General features: G+C 42.1%; 1 protein-coding gene across 1 annotated transcript; it reads left to right on the forward strand.

The window, feature by feature from the left end:
* The first annotated feature begins 6,173 nt into the window (after positions 1-6,173).
* LOC136753887 (extracellular calcium-sensing receptor-like) lies at positions 6,174-11,211 on the forward strand. Its single transcript, XM_066710270.1, has 6 exons — positions 6,174-6,376; positions 6,599-6,890; positions 7,625-8,428; positions 9,506-9,733; positions 9,886-10,009; positions 10,298-11,211. Exons 1-6 carry the CDS (start codon positions 6,174-6,176, stop codon positions 11,209-11,211), a joined length of 2,565 nt encoding a protein of 854 aa, XP_066566367.1.
* Positions 11,212-19,970: the final 8,759 nt, after the last annotated feature.

Here is a 19,970-nt window from a genome sequence, read left to right on the forward strand (position 1 = left end):
TAATACATATTTTAAGAAATAACAGCATGATTATAACGTTTATTATTATTATAACTTTCACAATTTAATATATTACTCAATGCATTTAATCTATAGTTTAAGGCAGAAATCCAGTTTACTCAAACAATTATTTTTACCATTGAAGAAATAAATGAAAGCTCAGATTTACTTCCTGATGTTTCCCTGGGCTACAAAATATATGATGCCTCGTGTACGATAACGATAGGTTGCGTATGCAACCCCGGTTATATGAAAAAGGAAGCACTGCCCAAGGGGGAGGGGTTTCTGCGCACTTCCGTAGGAACCTGATCGAAACGTCACTCTATCAAAGCTGCCATTGGCCCCTGCGCTCATCACTCAGAACAGGTCCCTTCCCACATCCTGTTCCATAAAACGTGACGTCAGCGCAGGTTCGTCCTCTTTTGCCGGGAGCCAGGACTCCCGCACGACCTTGTAACCCTTGGGCAGTGCTTCCTTTTTCAGATAACCGTGGTTGCATACACAACCTATCATTATCTTTCAAGTCGGAAGCACTGCCCAAAGGGGAGGGGTTACTGTATAACAAAACCATCGCAAGGGAGGAGGCAGCGAGCTGATAAGGGAGCCTGCCCCGATGTGCACCGCTAGGGGGCCTCGGCAACACAACTCCAGACAGTAACCTCAGGGGCCCTGTAGGGCCGTACCTGAGCCATCCAGGAGCGAGGACCATAGTCACTCTCTACCGGGAACTGTCTGCAATCAGCATATACAGTGAGGGAAAAAAGTATTTGATCCCCTGCTGATTTTGTACGTTTGCCCACTGACAAAGAAATGATCAGTCTATAATTTTAATGGTAGGTGTATTTTAACAATGAGAGACAGTATAACAACAAAAAATCCAGAAAAAGGCATTTCAAAAAAGTTATAAATTGATTTGCATGTTAATGAGGGAAATAAGTATTTGACCCCTTCGACTTAGTACTTGGTGGCAAAACCCTTGTTGGCAATCACAGAGGTCAGACGTTTCTTGTACTTGGCCACCAGGTTTGCACACATCTCAGGAGGGATTTTGTCCCAATCCTCTTTGCAGATCCTCTCCAAGTCATTAAGGTTTCGGGGCTGACGTTTGGGAACTCGAACCTTCAGCTCCCTCCACAGATTTTCTATGGGATTAAGGTCTGGAGACTGGCTAGGCCACTCCAGGACCTTAATGTGCTTCTTCTTGAGCCACTCCTTTGTTGCCTTGGCTGTGTGTTTTGGGTCATTGTCATGCTGGAATACCCATCTACGACCCGTTTTCAATGCCCTGGCTGAGGGAAGGAGGTTCTCACCCAAGATTTGACGGTACATGGCCCCGTCCATTGTCCCTTTGATGCAGTGCAGTTGTTCTGTCCCCTTAGCAGAAAAACACCCCCAAAGCATAATGTTTCCACCTCCATGTTTGACAGTGGGGATGGTGTTCTTGGGGTCATTCCTCCTCCTCCAAACACGGCGAGTTGAGTTAATGCCAAAGAGCTCGATTTTGGTCTCATCTGACCACAACACTTTCACCCAGTTCTCCTCTGAATCATTCAGATGTTCATTGGCAAACTTCAGATGGGCCTGTACATGTGCTTTCTTGAGCAGGGGGACCTTGCGGGTGCTGCAGGATTTCAGTCCTTCACGGCGTAGTGTGTTACCAATTGTTTTCTTTGTGACTATGGTCCCAGCTGCCTTGAGATCATTAACAAGATCCTCCTGTGTAGTTCTGGGCTGATTCCTCACCGTTCTCATGATCATTGAAACTCCACGAGGTGAGATCTTGCATGGAGCCCCAGACCGAGAGAGACTGACAGTTATTTTGTGTTTCTTCCATTTGCGAATAATCGCACAAGCTGTTGTCACCTTCTCACCAAGCTGCTTGGCGATGGTCTTGTAGCCCATTCCAGCCTTGTGTAGGTCTACAATCTTGTCCCTGACATCCTTGCAAAGCTCTTTGGTCTTGGCCATGGTGGAGAGTTTGGAATCTGATTGATTGATTGCTTCTGTGGACAGGTGTCTTTTATACAGGTAACGAGCTGAGATTAGGAGCACTCCCTTTAAGAGAGTGCTCCTAATCTCAGCTCATTACCTGTCTAAAAGACACCTGGGAGCCAGAAATCTTGCTGATTGATAGGGGATCAAATACTTATTTCCCTCATTAACATGCAAATCAATGTATAACTTTTTTGAAATGCGTTTTTCTGGATTTATTTGTCGTTATTCTGTCTCTCACTGTTAAAATACACCTACCATTAAAATTATAGACTGATCATTTCTTTGTCAGTGGGCAAACGTACAAAATCAGCAGGGGATCAAATACTTTTTTCCCTCACTGTACAAAGAGGGGCTCTTACGCCCTCCGCTTACAAGAGCAAGGCCGGCTGCTCTACTAGTGCAGCTAGGAGCGAGGTCATAATCTACTTGCACAATGTCTAGCGCAGGCAATCAAGCACTTGTGTGGCCTCCGCACAATATCATGGCAGTAGACCGCTAACCCAATAGGGACGGGGCCACAGACCCAATGAGAAAAAAAAATACAATATAATACATAGCTGGCTAGTAAACAGAGTAGCCGAGCTGAACAATATACAATTTAAACATATCGCGTGACAGCAAGACCTTCATGCTGTCAGCGCGCAGCACAATTATGGAAGAGCCCCATTATGCTGACAATTTAGATTTCGTACAAACAAACTATATACACCATGGGGCGCAGGAATGAACTCATGCGCCACCCATGGAACACAGGAGCAGTTGACGCAGGGCAACATTAGCTCTACTGTGCTAACAAAGGAACTATATACACAGCGAGGCAACGAAACTCAAGCACCATCAGCTGGGAACAGCGGCAGTGAACTCCATTCTACAATTTTTGAACAGAGCCACAGTCCTGCTGTTTAACATATAATACATATAAACAGATATATACATCACGGGGTGCAGGAGCTGGCTCATGCACCACACGTGGAACACAGGAGCAGTTGACCCATGTCAAATAGCGCAGCTAACGCAGGGCAACTACAGCTCTTACAGTGTGAATAAATTAATTATGTACACAACGGGGCACTGGAGAACTCAAGTGTCCTCTGCTGGAGGACAACAGCAGCGGTCCCCTGCTCTATGGTGTAATACAGCCAGAGCGGCCACAGACCTGCTGACCAATATACAGAGTGGGGTACAGGCCAAAGCATGCACCACCGCAACACAATTACAATGAATGAACTTTATACAGGGCAGCCTCGTAAGGCAACATGCCTGTAGGCCGCACAACAAGCCCCGGGAACACATTGACAGGGCTGTCTGTACATCCAGGAGCAGCTTGCGTGGGCGCTCGACTGGAAGTCATAGTCTGGTGGAAGGGAAAGACACGGTTCACTAGCCCCCTCAGGATGCACTTACAGGGGCAGAGTGGGAGAGGAAACGCAGGAGCCAGAGCCCATAGGCTACTGGGGCTTGACTGCAGCCAACACCGGGTTCCCAATGGAAGGGACCGGTCCCGTCACATCCAACCTGTAGAACCGAGCAAATGTAAGCGGTGAGGCCCAAGCTGCAGCTGCACAAATGTCTGCCAAGGGGGCACCTTGAAAATGGGCCCACAATGTGGCAACACCTCGAGTCAAATGGGCCACCAGGTGATTAGGCACCGGGTTCCGGTGGACTCGTAGGCCATGGTAATGGTGTCCACAATCCAATGCGAGAGGCACAGCTTTGAAAGCTCCTGGCCCTGTGTCCACGCTCCATAAGACACAAACAGTTGTTCTGAGCGCTGAATGTCCTTAGTGCATTCCAAATAGCACCTGAGGGCCCGCACAGGGCAGAGCAGGTGAAACCGACTCTCTTGCTCTGAAGCAAAGGGAGGAGGATGAAAAGCCATCAACTCAATAGGCCTGTTGACATGAAATGGAGACAGCACTTTCATGAGGAACGCAGGGTTAGGCCGTAGCCTGACCCTGGAGCCATCTTCTGCAAAACAGACACACGATGGGTGTACGGACAGTGCGTGTAACTCACTCACGTGTCTTGGAGAAACTCAGCTGAGTTCAGTGGCTCAAATGGAGCTTGGGAAAGTGTGTCCAGCACTACATCAAGACGCCATGTGGGCAGTGAAAGGGTTTGAGGAGGCCATAGCCGTCGAGCTCCCTTTAGAAACTGCACAGCCAGAAAATGAGACCCAGGAGGCTCGCCATCAATTCTAACATGACATGTGGAGATGGCCGCCAGATACACTTTGAGTGTGGACGGGGACTTGTCCTGGTCCAACAGCTCTTGTAGAAATTGCAATATGACCCCGATGGGGCAATTAATTGGGTCTTGACCGCCGTCTTGGCACCAGGTGCTAAATGTCCGCCAGCGGTAGGAATACTGCGACCTCATTGAGGGAGCTCTCGCCGACTGAATAGTGACAACTACCGCGTCCGACAGAACCCAGGCAATCAATCGCTCCCGCTCAGGGGTCAGGCCCAGAGCTGGAGGAGGCCCGAATTGGGGTGTCAAAGCATGCCCTGCACCTGGGACAACAAGTCCACTCTCACTGGGAGCTACCAAGGCTATCCTTGGAGGAGGGCGATCAGGTCCGCGAACCAGAATCTGAGAGGCCACCGTGGGGCTATCAGCAGAACTATTGCTCGTTCTCTCCTGACCTTCTCCAGGACCACCAGGAGAAGGGGGAATCGTGGGAACGCGTAAAGGAGACGGCGCCACGTCCATCGCAGACTGCTCCCCAACCCTGCTTGGAGGCAACACGAGCTCTGAGTCAGAAGAGCTTTCAGTCGAAAGTGTCCTGTCCGCCTCAGGGACACACCATGCCTGGGACAGCCAAAGCTGGCGGTGCGCCACCACAATGGATGCCAAGGATCACCCTTTCGCCCTTGCCCCTTGGCACATCACCGTGACCAGCTAATCCGCCGCTGCCGCCATCTCCGAGATGGGGGCGGGGTGGGTGATGCGCCATGTTGCTACGAGGGCTCTGTCAGCTGGGCCAAGTACAGGGCCAGCAGGCTCTCGGTGTTTCTGAGGTGAACCGCTTGGGCTCCAGCCTCATACGCCCTCCGGAGCAGGGTCTCCGTGACGCGACACTGCCTGGGGGCGGCACCTGTTGTGCTACTTGCGCTGCCTGCGCGGCCAGGAGAGCGCAAATTTGGTCCATCCTGTTGTTGAGAGCAAGGATGGCCTCATCGCGCTCTCTGAGCGCTGAGCCTGACCTCTTTCGCTGACGACGACGTGAAGACTCGGAAGATTGGGAGAGAGCCCGGGGGTGTCGCTCCACCGCTCTTCCTTGTTGCTCATGTGCCAAATGAAGTGACGAATGCAGCACTGTATATGGAACTGAGAGAATAAGGCTAAAGGCAAGTGAATAGCGGCTTCTGGAAGTGCAGAGCCTGAGAGCTAAAGCATGCCGTTTGCGTACCTGGAAGCTGTGAGATGTAATGCTGAAGCAAGTGAATGCCAGCTTCTGGGGGACTGGGAAAGCTTAGGATAAAGCAGCGTTTTTATGCCTCTAGTGGAGATTTGCGGTAGTTGTTCAATAGACTACAATATATCGTGAAGGCTCAATGCATATGCCTTTGTTTGCAGGAGCTACAGTGGTGGCCCCCACTCCCCTTGAATGCATACCATTTTCTTCTACTAGGCGCTTCGATGCATGTAGAATTGCGAGGATCAGGTGAATATACCCAGTCAATTTTTGATGTGTCATTTTGACTAAAAATACCAGTCAACTCAGAGAGATATTTGTTGTTCTACTGTGACAAATATTCTATATAAGGGAGATTTGAAAGCACTATTTAAATTATGTGATTCAATCTTGATTTATTGGTTACATTTTCTGACTGACTACAGCTTAGACAATTCAGTGCCCTATATGTATGCAAGATTCATCATATCTTAAACAGTTTTAAACTTTAGTATACATTGTGTAATGTAATAACATTTCTTTGCAACTTAAGAATGCATAAAGCTAACCAGAAGAGTTTCAATAAGCAATTAGTCCGCCGTGAGTGCGATTTCGTTTATTGTATCTTAGTGCTCAAGGAGATTAAAGCACTGAGGTCACCACTGAGAATTCATGCTTTGGTGCTTCATTTAATTTAAACACAGGAGATTTGCATTGCACTATAAAATCACTTTGAACTCAAATATTTTGGCTCTAGACGTGGAAAAAGAAACAGTTATCGATGTTGTTGCTTGCAAAAATAGTACTATTTGTTTTTTTCACAAGGGCTAAAAAGCCAGTTTGTCAGCCCTATGGAACACAAGACCTGCCTCAGTTTTCAAAAGAAGGTGACATCATTATAGGAGGTGTTTTTTCATTTCATGTGAATCCTATCAAAGTGAATCAAGAATTTAAAGCCAACCCAGGACAAATACAATGTAATGGGTAAGTTTTCTTTTTTTTTTTTTTTACATTAAATAAATTATAATATTTTTAAAATTATAATGCAATTGTTATAAAATATATTTTTAGAATGTAATCACACTTGACACTTGAACCAAGAGCAGCAGTTGTGCTAGTAGTAGTATGATAATTCATTGTAAGTATTCTCTTCATCTCAGAATGTTATATGAATAGTATAATTTAATCAATGCATTTTGCCTACAGTTTACATCCTGTAGAATTGCAGTATCCTCAAACAATGATCTTTACAATTGAAGAGATAAATAACAGGTCAGATATTCTTCCGAATGTTTCCTTGGGCTATAAATTATATGATGCCTGTCAGACTATAAGTTTGTCTATACAATCATCAATGGCTTTAATGAATGTGGAGCAAAAAAATCTCTCAGATGAGTCCTGCACCAAACCAACCACTGTCCATGCAATCATAGGACACCCTAGCTCCACACTTACAAGGGGAATTGCAGCAACTATTGGATCATTTGGGATACCATTGGTGAGAAAACTTTAATAATGCTCTGAAGAGAAACACACTTTAATCTAAGTGTCTACTACAGTTCTATGCATCTCTCTGTCTATCCATGTATCTATCAATGTATATACCTATCTATCTAGCTATAATGCAATCTATCAACAGCTCTGGAAAACATTATGAGACCACTGCCAATTTTTCTTGAATCAGCATCTCTACATGTATGGCAGACATTCCATTCCATTCATATTTTGATTTGGAATTTGGGAGAAATGTTGTCAGTAGTTTATAGAATAAAACAAAAATGTTAATTTTACCCAAACACATACCTATAAATAGTAAAACCAGAGAAACTGATAATTTTGCAGTGGTCTCTTATTTTTTTTCCAGAGCTGTATAGGTTTGTGTGTATGAGTGCATTCATTCAATCAACAATACTGACAAAAGAATCAACTTTTCAGTTTATGATCAGATTTTTAAATTATATCAGAATGTGTTTTGTACAAAGTTAAGAAAGGAAAGAATACAGTCTAGTTACGATTTGCATTTATGAAAGTAATTAAATCATTATGAAAAATTATTCACCAAGAAGCAGGACAACAATTCTGCTTAAGTTTTTGTACAGGATGTATTCCACTTACAAAATTTGAAGCATTCAGAGATAGAAAATACAAAACTGGACAATCATCTTAATCTTATGTTCCTTGCTCATAAAGGTATATATTTTGAAAATGTTACATTCCATTTCTCTCATACAGATCAGTCATTTTGCTACCTGTGCATGCCTCAGTAACAGGAAGGAGTTCCCCACCTTTTTCAGGACAATCCCAAGTGATTATTACCAAAGCAGAGCACTGGCAAAGCTTGTCAAGCATTTTGGATGGACCTGGGTTGGGGCCATTAGGACTGATGATGATTATGGCAACAATGGGATGACTACTTTTATACAAGCTGCAAAGCAGGAGGGGATTTGTATTGAATATTCAGAGGCCATATATACAACTCATCCTAGAGAGAAATTCCTGACAGTTGCAAAGATTATAAAACAATCATCCTCAAAGGTAATTGTTGCTTTTGCATCATATATTGAAATTGATTTATTGGTAAAAGAACTGTTGATTATGAATGTCACAGGCCTCCAGTGGGTGGGCACTGAAGGGTGGATAATAGACAGGTATCTGGCATCATTGGAGAATTACAAAATCCTACGTGGGGCGATTGGCTTGGCAATTCCAAATATAGAAATACCAGGTCTGAAAGAATTCATTCTAAATGTCCGTCCATCAAACACACCTGGAAACACTGGTTTCAATCTGTTTTGGGAAAGTATCTTCAATTGTAGCCTTACAGAGGAAAATAGTAATCGATGCACAGGGATGGAAACCTTGAAAGAAAGAAATAACCAATACACTGATGTTTCTGATATGGGGATACTATACAATGTGTATAAAGCAGTGTATGCTGTAGCCCACTCATTACATAATCTGTTTACATGCAAAAATGGCCAAGGACCTTTTCAAAATAAAACATGTGCAAACAAAAACAAGACAGAACCATGGCAGGTAAGAAAATAAATAAATGTATTTTTATTTAAATAAAATTTAAAAATAAATAAATGAAAGTTAACTTTATCATCCTCTGAAATGTAATGTTCAGATATACAATTAGGTCCATAAATATTTGGACAGTGACACAATTGTCGTCTTTTTGGCACTGTACGTCACCACAATGGATTTGAAAGGAATCAAGATGTGCTTTCAGTATAGACTTTCATCTTTAATTTGAGGGTAGTTACATCCAAATTGGGGATGTAGGAATTACACCCATTTTTATATATGGTCCCCCCAATTTTAGGGGCTCAAAAGTAATTGGACAAACTAACATAATCAGTAATTAAATTGTGAGTTTCAATACTTGGTTGCAAATCCTTTGCAGTCAATGACTAAGTCAGGAACCTATAAACATCACCAGATGCTGGGTTTCTTCCCTGGTTATGCTCTGCCAGGCCTGTACTGCAGCTGTCTTTAGTTCCTCCTTGTTCTTGGGGTGTTTTGCCTTCAGTTTTGCCTTCAGCAAGTGAAATGCATGCTCAATTAGATTCAGGTCAGGTGATTGACTTGGCCATTGCAGAACAAACTCATTAGTTTCAGAGGAGACAGGTATTAAAAAAGCACAATTGCAATTATGAAATTAGTCTTAAGGGCAGATTAGTGCAGATTAACAAATCAAACCTTTGAGATTACCTACAAAACAATAGTCTGAACTTCACTACATGTTTATCTAATCACCCCAGAGACCCCCTGTGTCATATAAAGACAACAAGTGATGTCTTTGTCTCAGATCACACAGAGTTATCCGTATAACATCTTGATTGTTTCCTTTCAAATCCATTGTGGTGGCATACAGAGCCAAAATGATGACAGTTGTGTCACTGTCCAAATATTTATGGACCTAACTATATTATGTAGTCCTTTTAATGTATTGGAACATGAAAGGTGTTGCAATTATTAGTCTGTGAATCAATATCACGTGTTTAGCATGAATAATATCTTCAAGAAAATGATCAAATTGTACTGCAGAGATGATGCTTTGGAAAGATTCCTCACTGAATGATATATATATATTTTTTTTTCCGGTAGGTATTACATTACCTGAAGGAAGTTAACTTCACAACCTGGAATGGAGAGAAGGTGTATTTTGATGAAAATGGGGATCCAGCAGCCCGATATGCATTAGTGAACTGGCAGCTTAAGAAGGAGGGAATCACAAAATTTGAAGTTATTGGTCTATATGATGCTTCCTTACCAGAAGGACAGAGATTTGTAATGAATGAAGTCAGTGCTGTGTGGGCTGGTGATCGGGATGAGGTAATATTCATACTGGCTGAAACAGAAGCAAACAAGCCTTCACATACACAGAGACATAAATATAAAATTAAATAATTATAGCAGGTGTACTCTTAATTGAAATCTTGCTTTAATTTGTAATAAAATTCTGACTTTGTAGCTCTGTGTTTCAGGTGCCAAAGTCAGTCTGCAGTGAGAGCTGCCTTCCAGGGACTCGTAAGGCAATTGTCAAAGGAAAGCCAATCTGCTGCTTTGACTGCATTCCATGTGCTGAGGGAGAAGTCAGTAATACAATAGGTAAGCAATAACTGAAAAAGGTAATTGATAAAACTAACAAATCAACAAAAATAACATAATTCTTCAAGAAAGAGAGAAAAATCTTTATATCTATATATCACCTGTGTTTTTTATGTGTTTATGTATTTATTGATTTGTGCATTCATGTAATTATTTGTAAGCTTTATCTTATCAATTCAGAGTGTTTGGTCTTGGTTATCATTTAAAGCATTATTCCCGATTTACTGTTATCATTCATGTAATACTCATAGCACAATTTTTCTTGCTCCTGCTTTCTTCTACTTTCAGATTCAGTGGACTGTGCTAAGTGTCCTACAGAATATAGATCAAATGAAGAAAAAAATCAATGTATCTTAAAAACTGTTGAATTTCTTTCCTTTCAAGAAATAATGGGATTAGTATTAGTGACATGTTCTGTATTTGGAGCCTGTCTGACCATAACAGCAGCAATAATTTTTTTCTGGTACAGATACACTCCAATAGTCAGAGCCAATAACTCTGAGCTCAGTTTCCTCCTGCTCTTCTCATTAACTCTGTGTTTCCTTTGCTCACTTACTTTCATTGGCCAGCCCTCTGAGTGGTCCTGTATGTTGCGCCACACAGCATTTGGCATCACATTTGTCCTGTGCATCTCTTGTGTTCTGGGGAAAACAATAGTGGTGTTAATGGCCTTCAGGGCTACACTGCCAGGCAATAATATTATGAAATGGTTTGGGCCCACACAGCAGAGGTTAAGTGTTCTTGCTTTCACACTTATACAGGTCCTGATTTGTGTCCTTTGGTTGACAATATCACCCCCTTTTCCTCATAAAAACACAAAATACTATAAAGAAAAAATAATTCTAGAGTGCAATGTAGGATCAGCAGTGGGGTTTTATGCTGTGTTAGGGTATATTGGATTCCTCTCTGTCATGTGCTTTGTGCTGGCTTTTCTGGCTCGTAAACTGCCTGATAACTTCAATGAAGCCAAATGTATCACATTCAGCATGCTCATATTCTGTGCAGTCTGGATCACCTTTATCCCAGCTTATATCAGCTCTCCTGGGAAGTTCACTGTAGCTGTGGAGATATTTGCAATTCTGGCTTCAAGTTTTGGGTTGCTTTCATGTATTTTTGTCCCCAAATGTTACATTATTCTATTAAATCCAGAAAAGAATACCAAAAAACATCTGATGGGGAAAATGTCTTCAAAATCACAATAATAGAAAATAAACAGAATCCCTTATGGAACTTTTACACTTATGCAGAATTTTCACTTTTATCAGGAAATATTTGCAATTAAATATATATATATATATATATGTACAGTGGTGTAGTTGTAGAAAAAAAGGTACCGGAGCGGTCCTAGTCAGAATCAATCAACGTAGTAAAAGAAAGAAATAAAGAAACACACATTCACTTATACAGACGTGCTCAGATTTGTTGGTACCCCTCCACAAAAAACAAATAATGCACAATTTCCTCTGAAATAACTTGAAACTGACAAAAGTAATTGGCATCCACCAGTTGATTCCATGTTTAATAGAAATCAGACTTTGCTTTTGTTTTTCAACATAACTGGACATAATAAAACATATAAAAATGGCATGGACAAAAATGATGGAACCCTCAACCTAATATTTTGTTGCACAACCTTTAGAGGCAATCACTGCAAACAAACATATTCTGTAGCTCTCAATGAGACTTCTTCACCTGTTAACAGGTAGTTTGGCCCACTCTTCCTGAGCAAACGGCTCCAGCTGTCTCAGGTTTGATGGGTGCCTTCTCCAGACTACAAGTTTCAGCTCTTTCCATAGATGTTCGATAGGATTCAGATCAGGACTCAGAAGGCCACTTCAGAACAGTCCAAATGTTTTGTTCTTATTCATTCTTGGGTGCTTTTTGCTGTGTGTTTTGGGTTATTATCCTGTTGGAGGACCCATGACCTGCGACTGAGACAGAACTTTCTGACACTGGGCAGTATGTTTCGCTCCAGAATGCCTTAATAGTCTTGAGATGTCATTGTGCCCTGTACAGATTCAAGGCACCCTGTGCCAGGCACAGCAAAGCAGCCCCAAAACATAACCGAGCCTCCTCCATGTTTCACTGTAGGTATGGTGTTCTTTTTCTTTGAAAGCTTCATTTTTTCATCTGTGAACATAGAGCTAATGTGACTTGCCAAAAAGCTTCAGTTTTGACTCATCTGTCCAAAGGATATTCTCCCAGAAGGATTGTAGCTTGTCAAAATGCATTTTAGCAAATTCCAGTCTGTCTTTTTCATATTTTTCTTTCAAAAGTAGATTCCTCCTGGGTATTCTTCCATGGAGACCACTTTCACTCCAAAAGCGACGGATGGTGCGATCAGAAACTGACATACCTTCACCTTGGAGTTCAGCTTGTATCTCTTTGGCAGTTATCCTTGGTTCTTTTTCTGCAAATCGCACTATCCTTTTGTTCAATCTGGGGTTGATTTTCCTATTGCAGCCACACCCAGGGAGGTTGGCTACAGTTCCATGGACCTTGAACTGCTCAATAATATGTGCAACTGTTGTCACAGGAACATCAAGCTGCTTGGAGATGGTCTTGTAGCATTTACCATTATCATGCTTGTCTATTATTTTCTTTCTGATCTCCTCAGACAGCTCTCTCTCTCTTTTGCTTCCTCTGGTCCATGTTCAGTGTGGTGCACACAATGATACCAAATGGCACAGTGACTACTTTTCTTCCATTTAAATAGGGTGAATGACTGATTACAAGATTGGAGACGTATGATACTAATTAAATAAACTAATAGGTTTGGAATATCACTATAATCCAATTATTTATTATCTTTTCTAAGGGGTATCAGCAAATGTGTCCAGGCCATTTTAGAATATATTTGTAGAATGAGCAATAATTTATCTCTGTTCACATCTTCTTTGCTTTATTCTATGACATACCAAAGGCATGCAAGTACACATGATGCAACAGCTTTTAATTTCATCACTTTTCAGGAGGAATGAAACATTATTTCAATGAGCTGTAACGGTACCAATATATAGCACGTCTATATACACAGTTTGAGGAAACAGCATTTGTTGTGGAACATAAAGCTTAAAAGAATCTCTTGTATTTCCATATGTGTGCTTTAAACTATACCATAATTGTAATTACTCCCGTAGTCACATGATTACTAATATATTTAATCTGTTTTAATCTATTTCTAAGTTTATTAAATCTATTGACAGAAAAGCAAATGTGTCTAATGTTTCATTAAAACGTGTTTTAATTTACTTTGTGAATTCAATATTCAGATTATCTTTTTTAATTATATAATAAAACTGTCATATTATGGTGGCATGTAATACAGAACAGTGGTTTTCAAACTTTTTTGAGTGAGCGTACTGCGCGTGACACGTTACAGCGCGATTGCGCGAAAATTTGAATCTTGGGCATGGCGCCAAAATATGCAGTGGGGTAATCGATAAGCGGCAGCAACAAAGTGGCAGTGCCAAACGAAAAATAAAAAAAGTTAAAGAAAGAATACAGTTAGCAAATTTACAAAAAATTCCTCAAATATGTAGTTTCTTTACTCGTTCCAACACCGAGGCCGAGCACGAGCAGCCGGGGGGTTGCACTGAAATCATAATCGCTAGCAGCACTAACGATGGCACAAATATTAGCTCTGCTAAACAATCCAGTAGCAACAGTGATGATGACACCTCTGAGCAGAGAAGCAGCAGTGCACCTGATGAGCCTCAGCAACCAGAGGAGACAGTGCCAGTAAACCAATGGCTAGACTCGAGCTCCACCCAAGTGGAGTATGAAGGCGAGCATCAGTACATTGTTCCTGCTGACCTGGCTTTATGGGGGCCCATTACAGAGCAGGTGAGGGAAGAGGCTATACAATGTGGGCCTGCAGCCTATCAGAACCGGGCTGCCAAATATCCAGCATCTGTACAAGACTGTGGAATCGGGGGAAGAACACGTTCTCTAACAAACGGTTTATTACATTCGCGTCTCCAAAACAATGAAATTGTGCCTAGGTAATGGCTACTTTACTACCCGTCAACTGGATTAGTTTATTGCTATGCATGCAAACTTTTGTCATCCCAAAGTCATGCATTCATGAACGGCTTCTGTGACTAGAAACATTCCAAGAGGATATCCGACCACGAAAAGAGCACTGATCACCGACACCACATGCTTGCTTTATTAAACAGATCGAAACATCTATCCACAGTGGATGCTTCACTTTGCCGGCAGATAGAGACGGAACAAAATTATTGGAAGGAGGTCTTGAGGTGTGTAGTAGCTGTTGTCACGTTTTTGGGAGAGAGTGGGCTTCCATTCCGAGGGCATGACGAAATACTGGGATCCCCACACAATGGGAATTACCTGGGTTTGCTTGAACTGATAGCTGAGTTTGACCCTTTTTTACAAGAACACATCAAGAAGCATGGACAGAAGGGTAAAGGTAAGCCCTCTTACTTGTCCTCTGGAATATGTGAAGAGTTTATCTCATTAATGTGCAATAAAACTAAGAACATCATTGCAGCGGAAATCCAACAGGTCAAATATTTTTCTGTAGTAGTAGATTCAACACCAGATCTATCGCATTTAGACCAGCTGACATGTATTTTTAGATTCGTCAGTACTGAGGGGAAAGTAGTTGAGCGATTCCTTGGATTTGAGCCTCTGCATAGCCACACAGGTGCAAGTCTCGCAGAATGTGTATTAAAAATGGTTCGAGACCTGTGGTTGGATTTGTCAAATTGCCGTGGGCAAAGCTATGATAATGCGAGCAATATGTCTGGTAAATATAACGCACTCCAAGCGCACTTGAAAACACAAAACCCTTTAATTCACTACATGCCCTGTGCCGGTCATTCTTTGAATCTTGTTGGTATGAACAGCATAGATGAAAGCTGTGAGGAGGTCACATCCTTTTTTGACCTATTACAATCACTTTATACCTTTTGCAGCGCATCCACTCAACGCTGGAATAAGATATGTCATGACAGTCACACTCACATTAGTTTGACCCTCAAATCTCTGTGTGGCACAAGATGGAGCTGTAGGGCAGACTCCACCAAGGCTCTCCATGACAGCTACAATGCAATTAGAGATGCACTTGCAAAAATTGCCAATGATTGTGATGAGAAGGCAGACACAAGACGTGAAGCTGCTGCACTCGTTGGTAAACTGAATAAGCTGGAAACAGTGCTAATGACTATATTGTGGAACAGGGTGCTAAGCAGATTTAAGGCAACAAGTGTTAATCTGCAAAAACGTGACATGGACTTAACAACTGCTGTTGGCCTTTTGCGGTCATTAAATTCTTATGTTGGCACACTTCGAGAGCAGTTTGCTGAGGTAGAAGAATCCGCTGGCACTATCAGTGTTACACAGTCTTATCAATATGACGTCCGGCGCTTAAGAAAGAGAAAGCGATTTGCGGATGAGTCCTCTGATGACAGTGAAGCTACATTTACTGATGAGAGATTTAAAGTCGAGGCATATTATGTCATCATGGACAGGCTCAAACAGATTGATGCATACATCGATGTCTATGATCTTTTTGGTGTTCTGTTCTGCAAGGACAGTACAGAAAGTGATTTGCACACAAGAGCTGATAAACTCTCCTCCACAAATCCAGAAGACCTGAATAAAGCCTTGGCTGATTAACACATTCAGTTCAGACATTTTAGCAAAGATAAGACCTCACCTGCAGAGTTGCTGCAAATTGTTGATCGTAATGGACTAAACTGACCAAACTGTCAGAAACATACACACTAGTAGCCCACTGGAGGTAATTTTTTAGGGCTCTGGCAGTGCTCCTCCTGTTCTTCCTCACACAAAGGAGCAGATACCGGTCCTGCTGCTGGATTGATGGCCTTCTATGGCCCTGTCCAGCTCTCCTCGTGTAATGGCCATTAATGCTTTCAAAAATAGACATGGTAATAGATTATATTTATCAATTAACTAAATGCAAAGTGAGTGAACAGAAGAAAAATCTAAATCAAATCCATGTTTGGTGTGATCACCCTTTGCCTTCAAAACAGCATCAATTCTTCTAGGTACACTTGCACAAAGTCAGGGATTTTGTAGGCATAGTCAGGTGTATGATTAAACAATTATACCATATAGGTGCTAAGTATCATCAATTCAATATGTAGGTAGAAACACTATCATTAACTGAAACAGAAACAGCTGTGTAGGAGGAATAAAACTGGGTGAGGAATAGCCAAACTCAGCTAACAAGGGGTTTCCAGATGTGCTCTCCAAGCTCTTTTGAAGAAGCACAAAGCAACGGCAACAATGAGGACAGTAGACACAGTGGTCAGCCACGGAGACTTACTGCAGCAGATGAAAGACATATCATGCTTACTTCCCTTCACGATTGGAAGATATCCAGCAGTGCCACCAGCTCAAAATTGGCAGAAAACAGTGGGACCCTGGTACACCCATCTACTGTCAGGAGAAGTCTGGTCAGAAGTGGCCTTCATGGAAGACTTGCAGCCAAAAAGCCATACCTCCGACGTGGAAACAAGGCCAAGCAACTCAACTATGCACAAAAACACAGGAAATGGGGTGCAGAAAAATAGCAGCATGTGCTCTGGACTGATGAGTCAAAATTCAAACTTTTTGACTGTAACAGAAGGCATTTTGTTCACAGAAGGGCTGGAGAGCGGTACATGAATGAGTGTCTGCAGGCAACAGTGAATCATGGTGGAGATTCCTTGCAAGTTTTGGGCTGCATTTCTGCAGTACAGTACTGTATATATATATATATATATATATATATATATATATATATATATATATATATATATACACACTCACCTAAAGGATTATTAGGAACACCATACTAATACTGTGTTTGACCCCCTTTTGCCTTCAGAACTGCCTTAATTCTACGTGGCATTGATTCAACAAGGTGCTGAAAGCATTCTTTAGAAATGTTGGCCCATATTGATAGGATAGCATCTTGCAGTTGATGGAGATTTGTGGGATGCACATCCAGGGCACGAAGCTCCCGTTCCACCACATCCCAAAGATGCTCTATTGGGTTGATATCTGGTGACTGTGGGGGCCAGTTTAGTACAGTGAACTCATTGTCATGTTCAAGAAACCAATTTGAAATGATTCAACCTTTGTGACATGGTGCATTATCCTGCTGGAAGTAGCCATCAGAGGATGGGTACATGGTGGTCATAAAGGGATGGACATGGTTAGAAACAATGCTCAGGTAGGCCGTGGCATTTAAACGATGCCCAATTGGCACTAAGGGGCCTAAAGTGTGCCAAGAAAACATCCCCCACACCATTACACCACCACCACCAGTCTGCACAGTGGTAACAAGGCATGATGGATCCATGTTCTCATTCTGTTTACGCCAAATTCTGACTCTACCATCTGAATGTCTCAACAGAAATCGAGACTCATCAGACCAGGCAACATTTTTCCAGTCTTCAACTGTATAATTTTGGTGAGCTTGTGCAAATTGTAGCCTCTTTTTCCTATTTGTAGTGCAGATGAGTGGTACCCGGTGGGGTCTTCTGCTGTTGTAGCCCATCCGCCTCAAGGTTGTACGTGTTGTGGCTTCACAAATGCTTTGCTGCATACCTCGGTTGTAACGAGTGGTTATTTCAGTCAAAGTTGCTCTTCTATCAGCTTGAATCAGTCGGCCCATTCTCCTGTGACCTCTAGCATCAACAAGGCATTTTCGCCCACAGGACTGCCGCATGCTGGAAGTTTTTCCCTTTTCACACCATTCTTTGTAAACCCTGGAAATGGTTGTGCGTGAAAATCCCAGTAACTGAGCAGATTGTGAAATACTCAGACCGGCCCGTCTGGCACCAACAACCATGCCACGCTCAAAATTGCTTAAATCACCTTTCTTTCCCATTCAGACATTCAGTTTGGAGTTCAGGAGATTGTCTTGACCAGGACCACACCCCTAAATGCATTGAAGCAACTGCCATGTGATTGGTTGGTTAGATAATTGCATTAATGAGAAATTGAACAGGTGTTCCTAATAATCCTTTAGGTGAGTGTATATATATACTGTATTCATCCTAATAGAGACAAGACCTTTTGCATGGGTTGGGACACCACTCACGGTGTCCATCTTGCAATGGCCGCAGCCTGTTTTTACGGCAGGGGGCGCAGCAACGCAGGTAGTGGCGTGTAGCAGTCACGGAGGAAGTGCCCTCGTTGTCTGCATTGCCAACAGATGTGTGTGTTGGGTTGGTGAGGCCATGGAGGAAGGCATCTATGGCTAGGCCTTCCTGTACAGCTGTGGGAAACTCGTTTTATCACCAGTAGGTTAAGTTGCGAATGTCGGCGGCCCCCAACTGACTGACAGCCTCGTAATCGAGATGCTCATTATGTCCAGCAATATCTGAAACACCTCCCTTTCCAATGCTGCTGAAAGCTGGGTGGCTTTTTGTTTCCGGACTCCAGGCATTGGCCCATGCCACCATTTCAAACTTCGGACTCCCAGGTGGCCGTTCCGTCATAGCGCCCTGCTTTCAGCTACTTCCGGCTGGTGGTAGGTGTGATGTAACAAGGGGGTGGGTCCTGTAGTGTAGGTCCTGTTTCCGGAGTCTGTGCAGCGTCTGGTACAGACTGGGCCAGGGTAGTTTCATGGCTTATATCCTTGCCGCTATATGTCAAGGCTTATCTACCCCCTCCTGCTAACACACATAAGCATTGCTGTACATTCTGAATACTCACAGGCTTGGTTTCTAACAGCAGTTGTATCAGTGAAAACTCAGATAGTCTTTTAAGGAGCTGTATCAGTTGCATATCGGCAAACCATGCATTCTGTTCTGCTTTGGTTGCAAAACATTCCCATGTGGGCTTACCAGGTGGCTTGTCTTCCGCGTAGGCCGCATTGTTTTGCTGATCGCCCTGCGGCTCAAGATGGTCACTCTTCCAGTTTTCCACTTCCTCCTGCGGCAAGATGGTTGGTGCGGGCCCATCGTGCACATCGTGGCCAGCCTCCCCTCTCCACAGGTGCACCGTGTGTCGCTGTACCTCTCTTTTTCACGTCTCACTGAATCTTGTACAGGATCTTCTTTATGCTCTCTCCCCACATACACACACACACACAAGGTCCCCGAACTGACCCAGACACCCTCCATACACACTGCCCTACTGGCACACACACATACACACTGTCTGGCACAAAGTCAAAGCCAGGATCACTACTATATATATATATATATATATATATATATATATATATTGAAGTTATAAAGTTGATGGCGCTAAAATAATATTAATAAACTTTAAATGCCAGGTGCAGCTCCCATCTATAAACAATCCACAATCATCAATGTATTAAAAACATTTATTAGAGAAATACCAAACAATGCGATGCTAACATCTTCTTCAGATCATCATAACATCACCGTATGTTGAAAACAAAGTTTACACGTTGAAAATGTTTACTTTTAGTGTACAATTATGTTTTGATAAATGCAATAGTTATGTTTGACCTATAAAATATTGCTTTTGAGCATTATTCCAATATTCACGTTTAAATTTGTTTCATTCCCTTATTGTATGCTGTTTTGTTTTAGCTTTTTGCTTATTGTAGGCTATATAGTTATTTATGTTTTGACTGAAAAATAAAAGTTTTTTGATGTTATTTATAGCAATAATATTAATGTTTCATGATCCTATTTCAATTTAAATACTCCATTTGTGCTATGTAAATGTTGGATTTGATGTTCATGAATAAAACTTCTGAGTTTTATACAATGGTTTGCTTTTGATTATCATATCACAGCTGTTAAAGAGCTATCAGTTACAATGACCGGCTTTGGCACTGGTAGGTAGTTTGAAATGTCAGCGCTTCTAGTGTTAATTATCAGTCATTAAATATAAATAATAATTAATATCTTAACAAGTACAATTATTATTACAATTATTTCATATAACTTCTAAAGAGTATCAATAATATTGTCCAGGCCACTTTAGAAGGTCTTTA

This window comes from Amia ocellicauda, chromosome 7 (genome assembly GCF_036373705.1).
Source record: "Amia ocellicauda isolate fAmiCal2 chromosome 7, fAmiCal2.hap1, whole genome shotgun sequence".
Classification (NCBI taxonomy): Eukaryota; Metazoa; Chordata; class Actinopteri; order Amiiformes; family Amiidae; genus Amia; species Amia ocellicauda.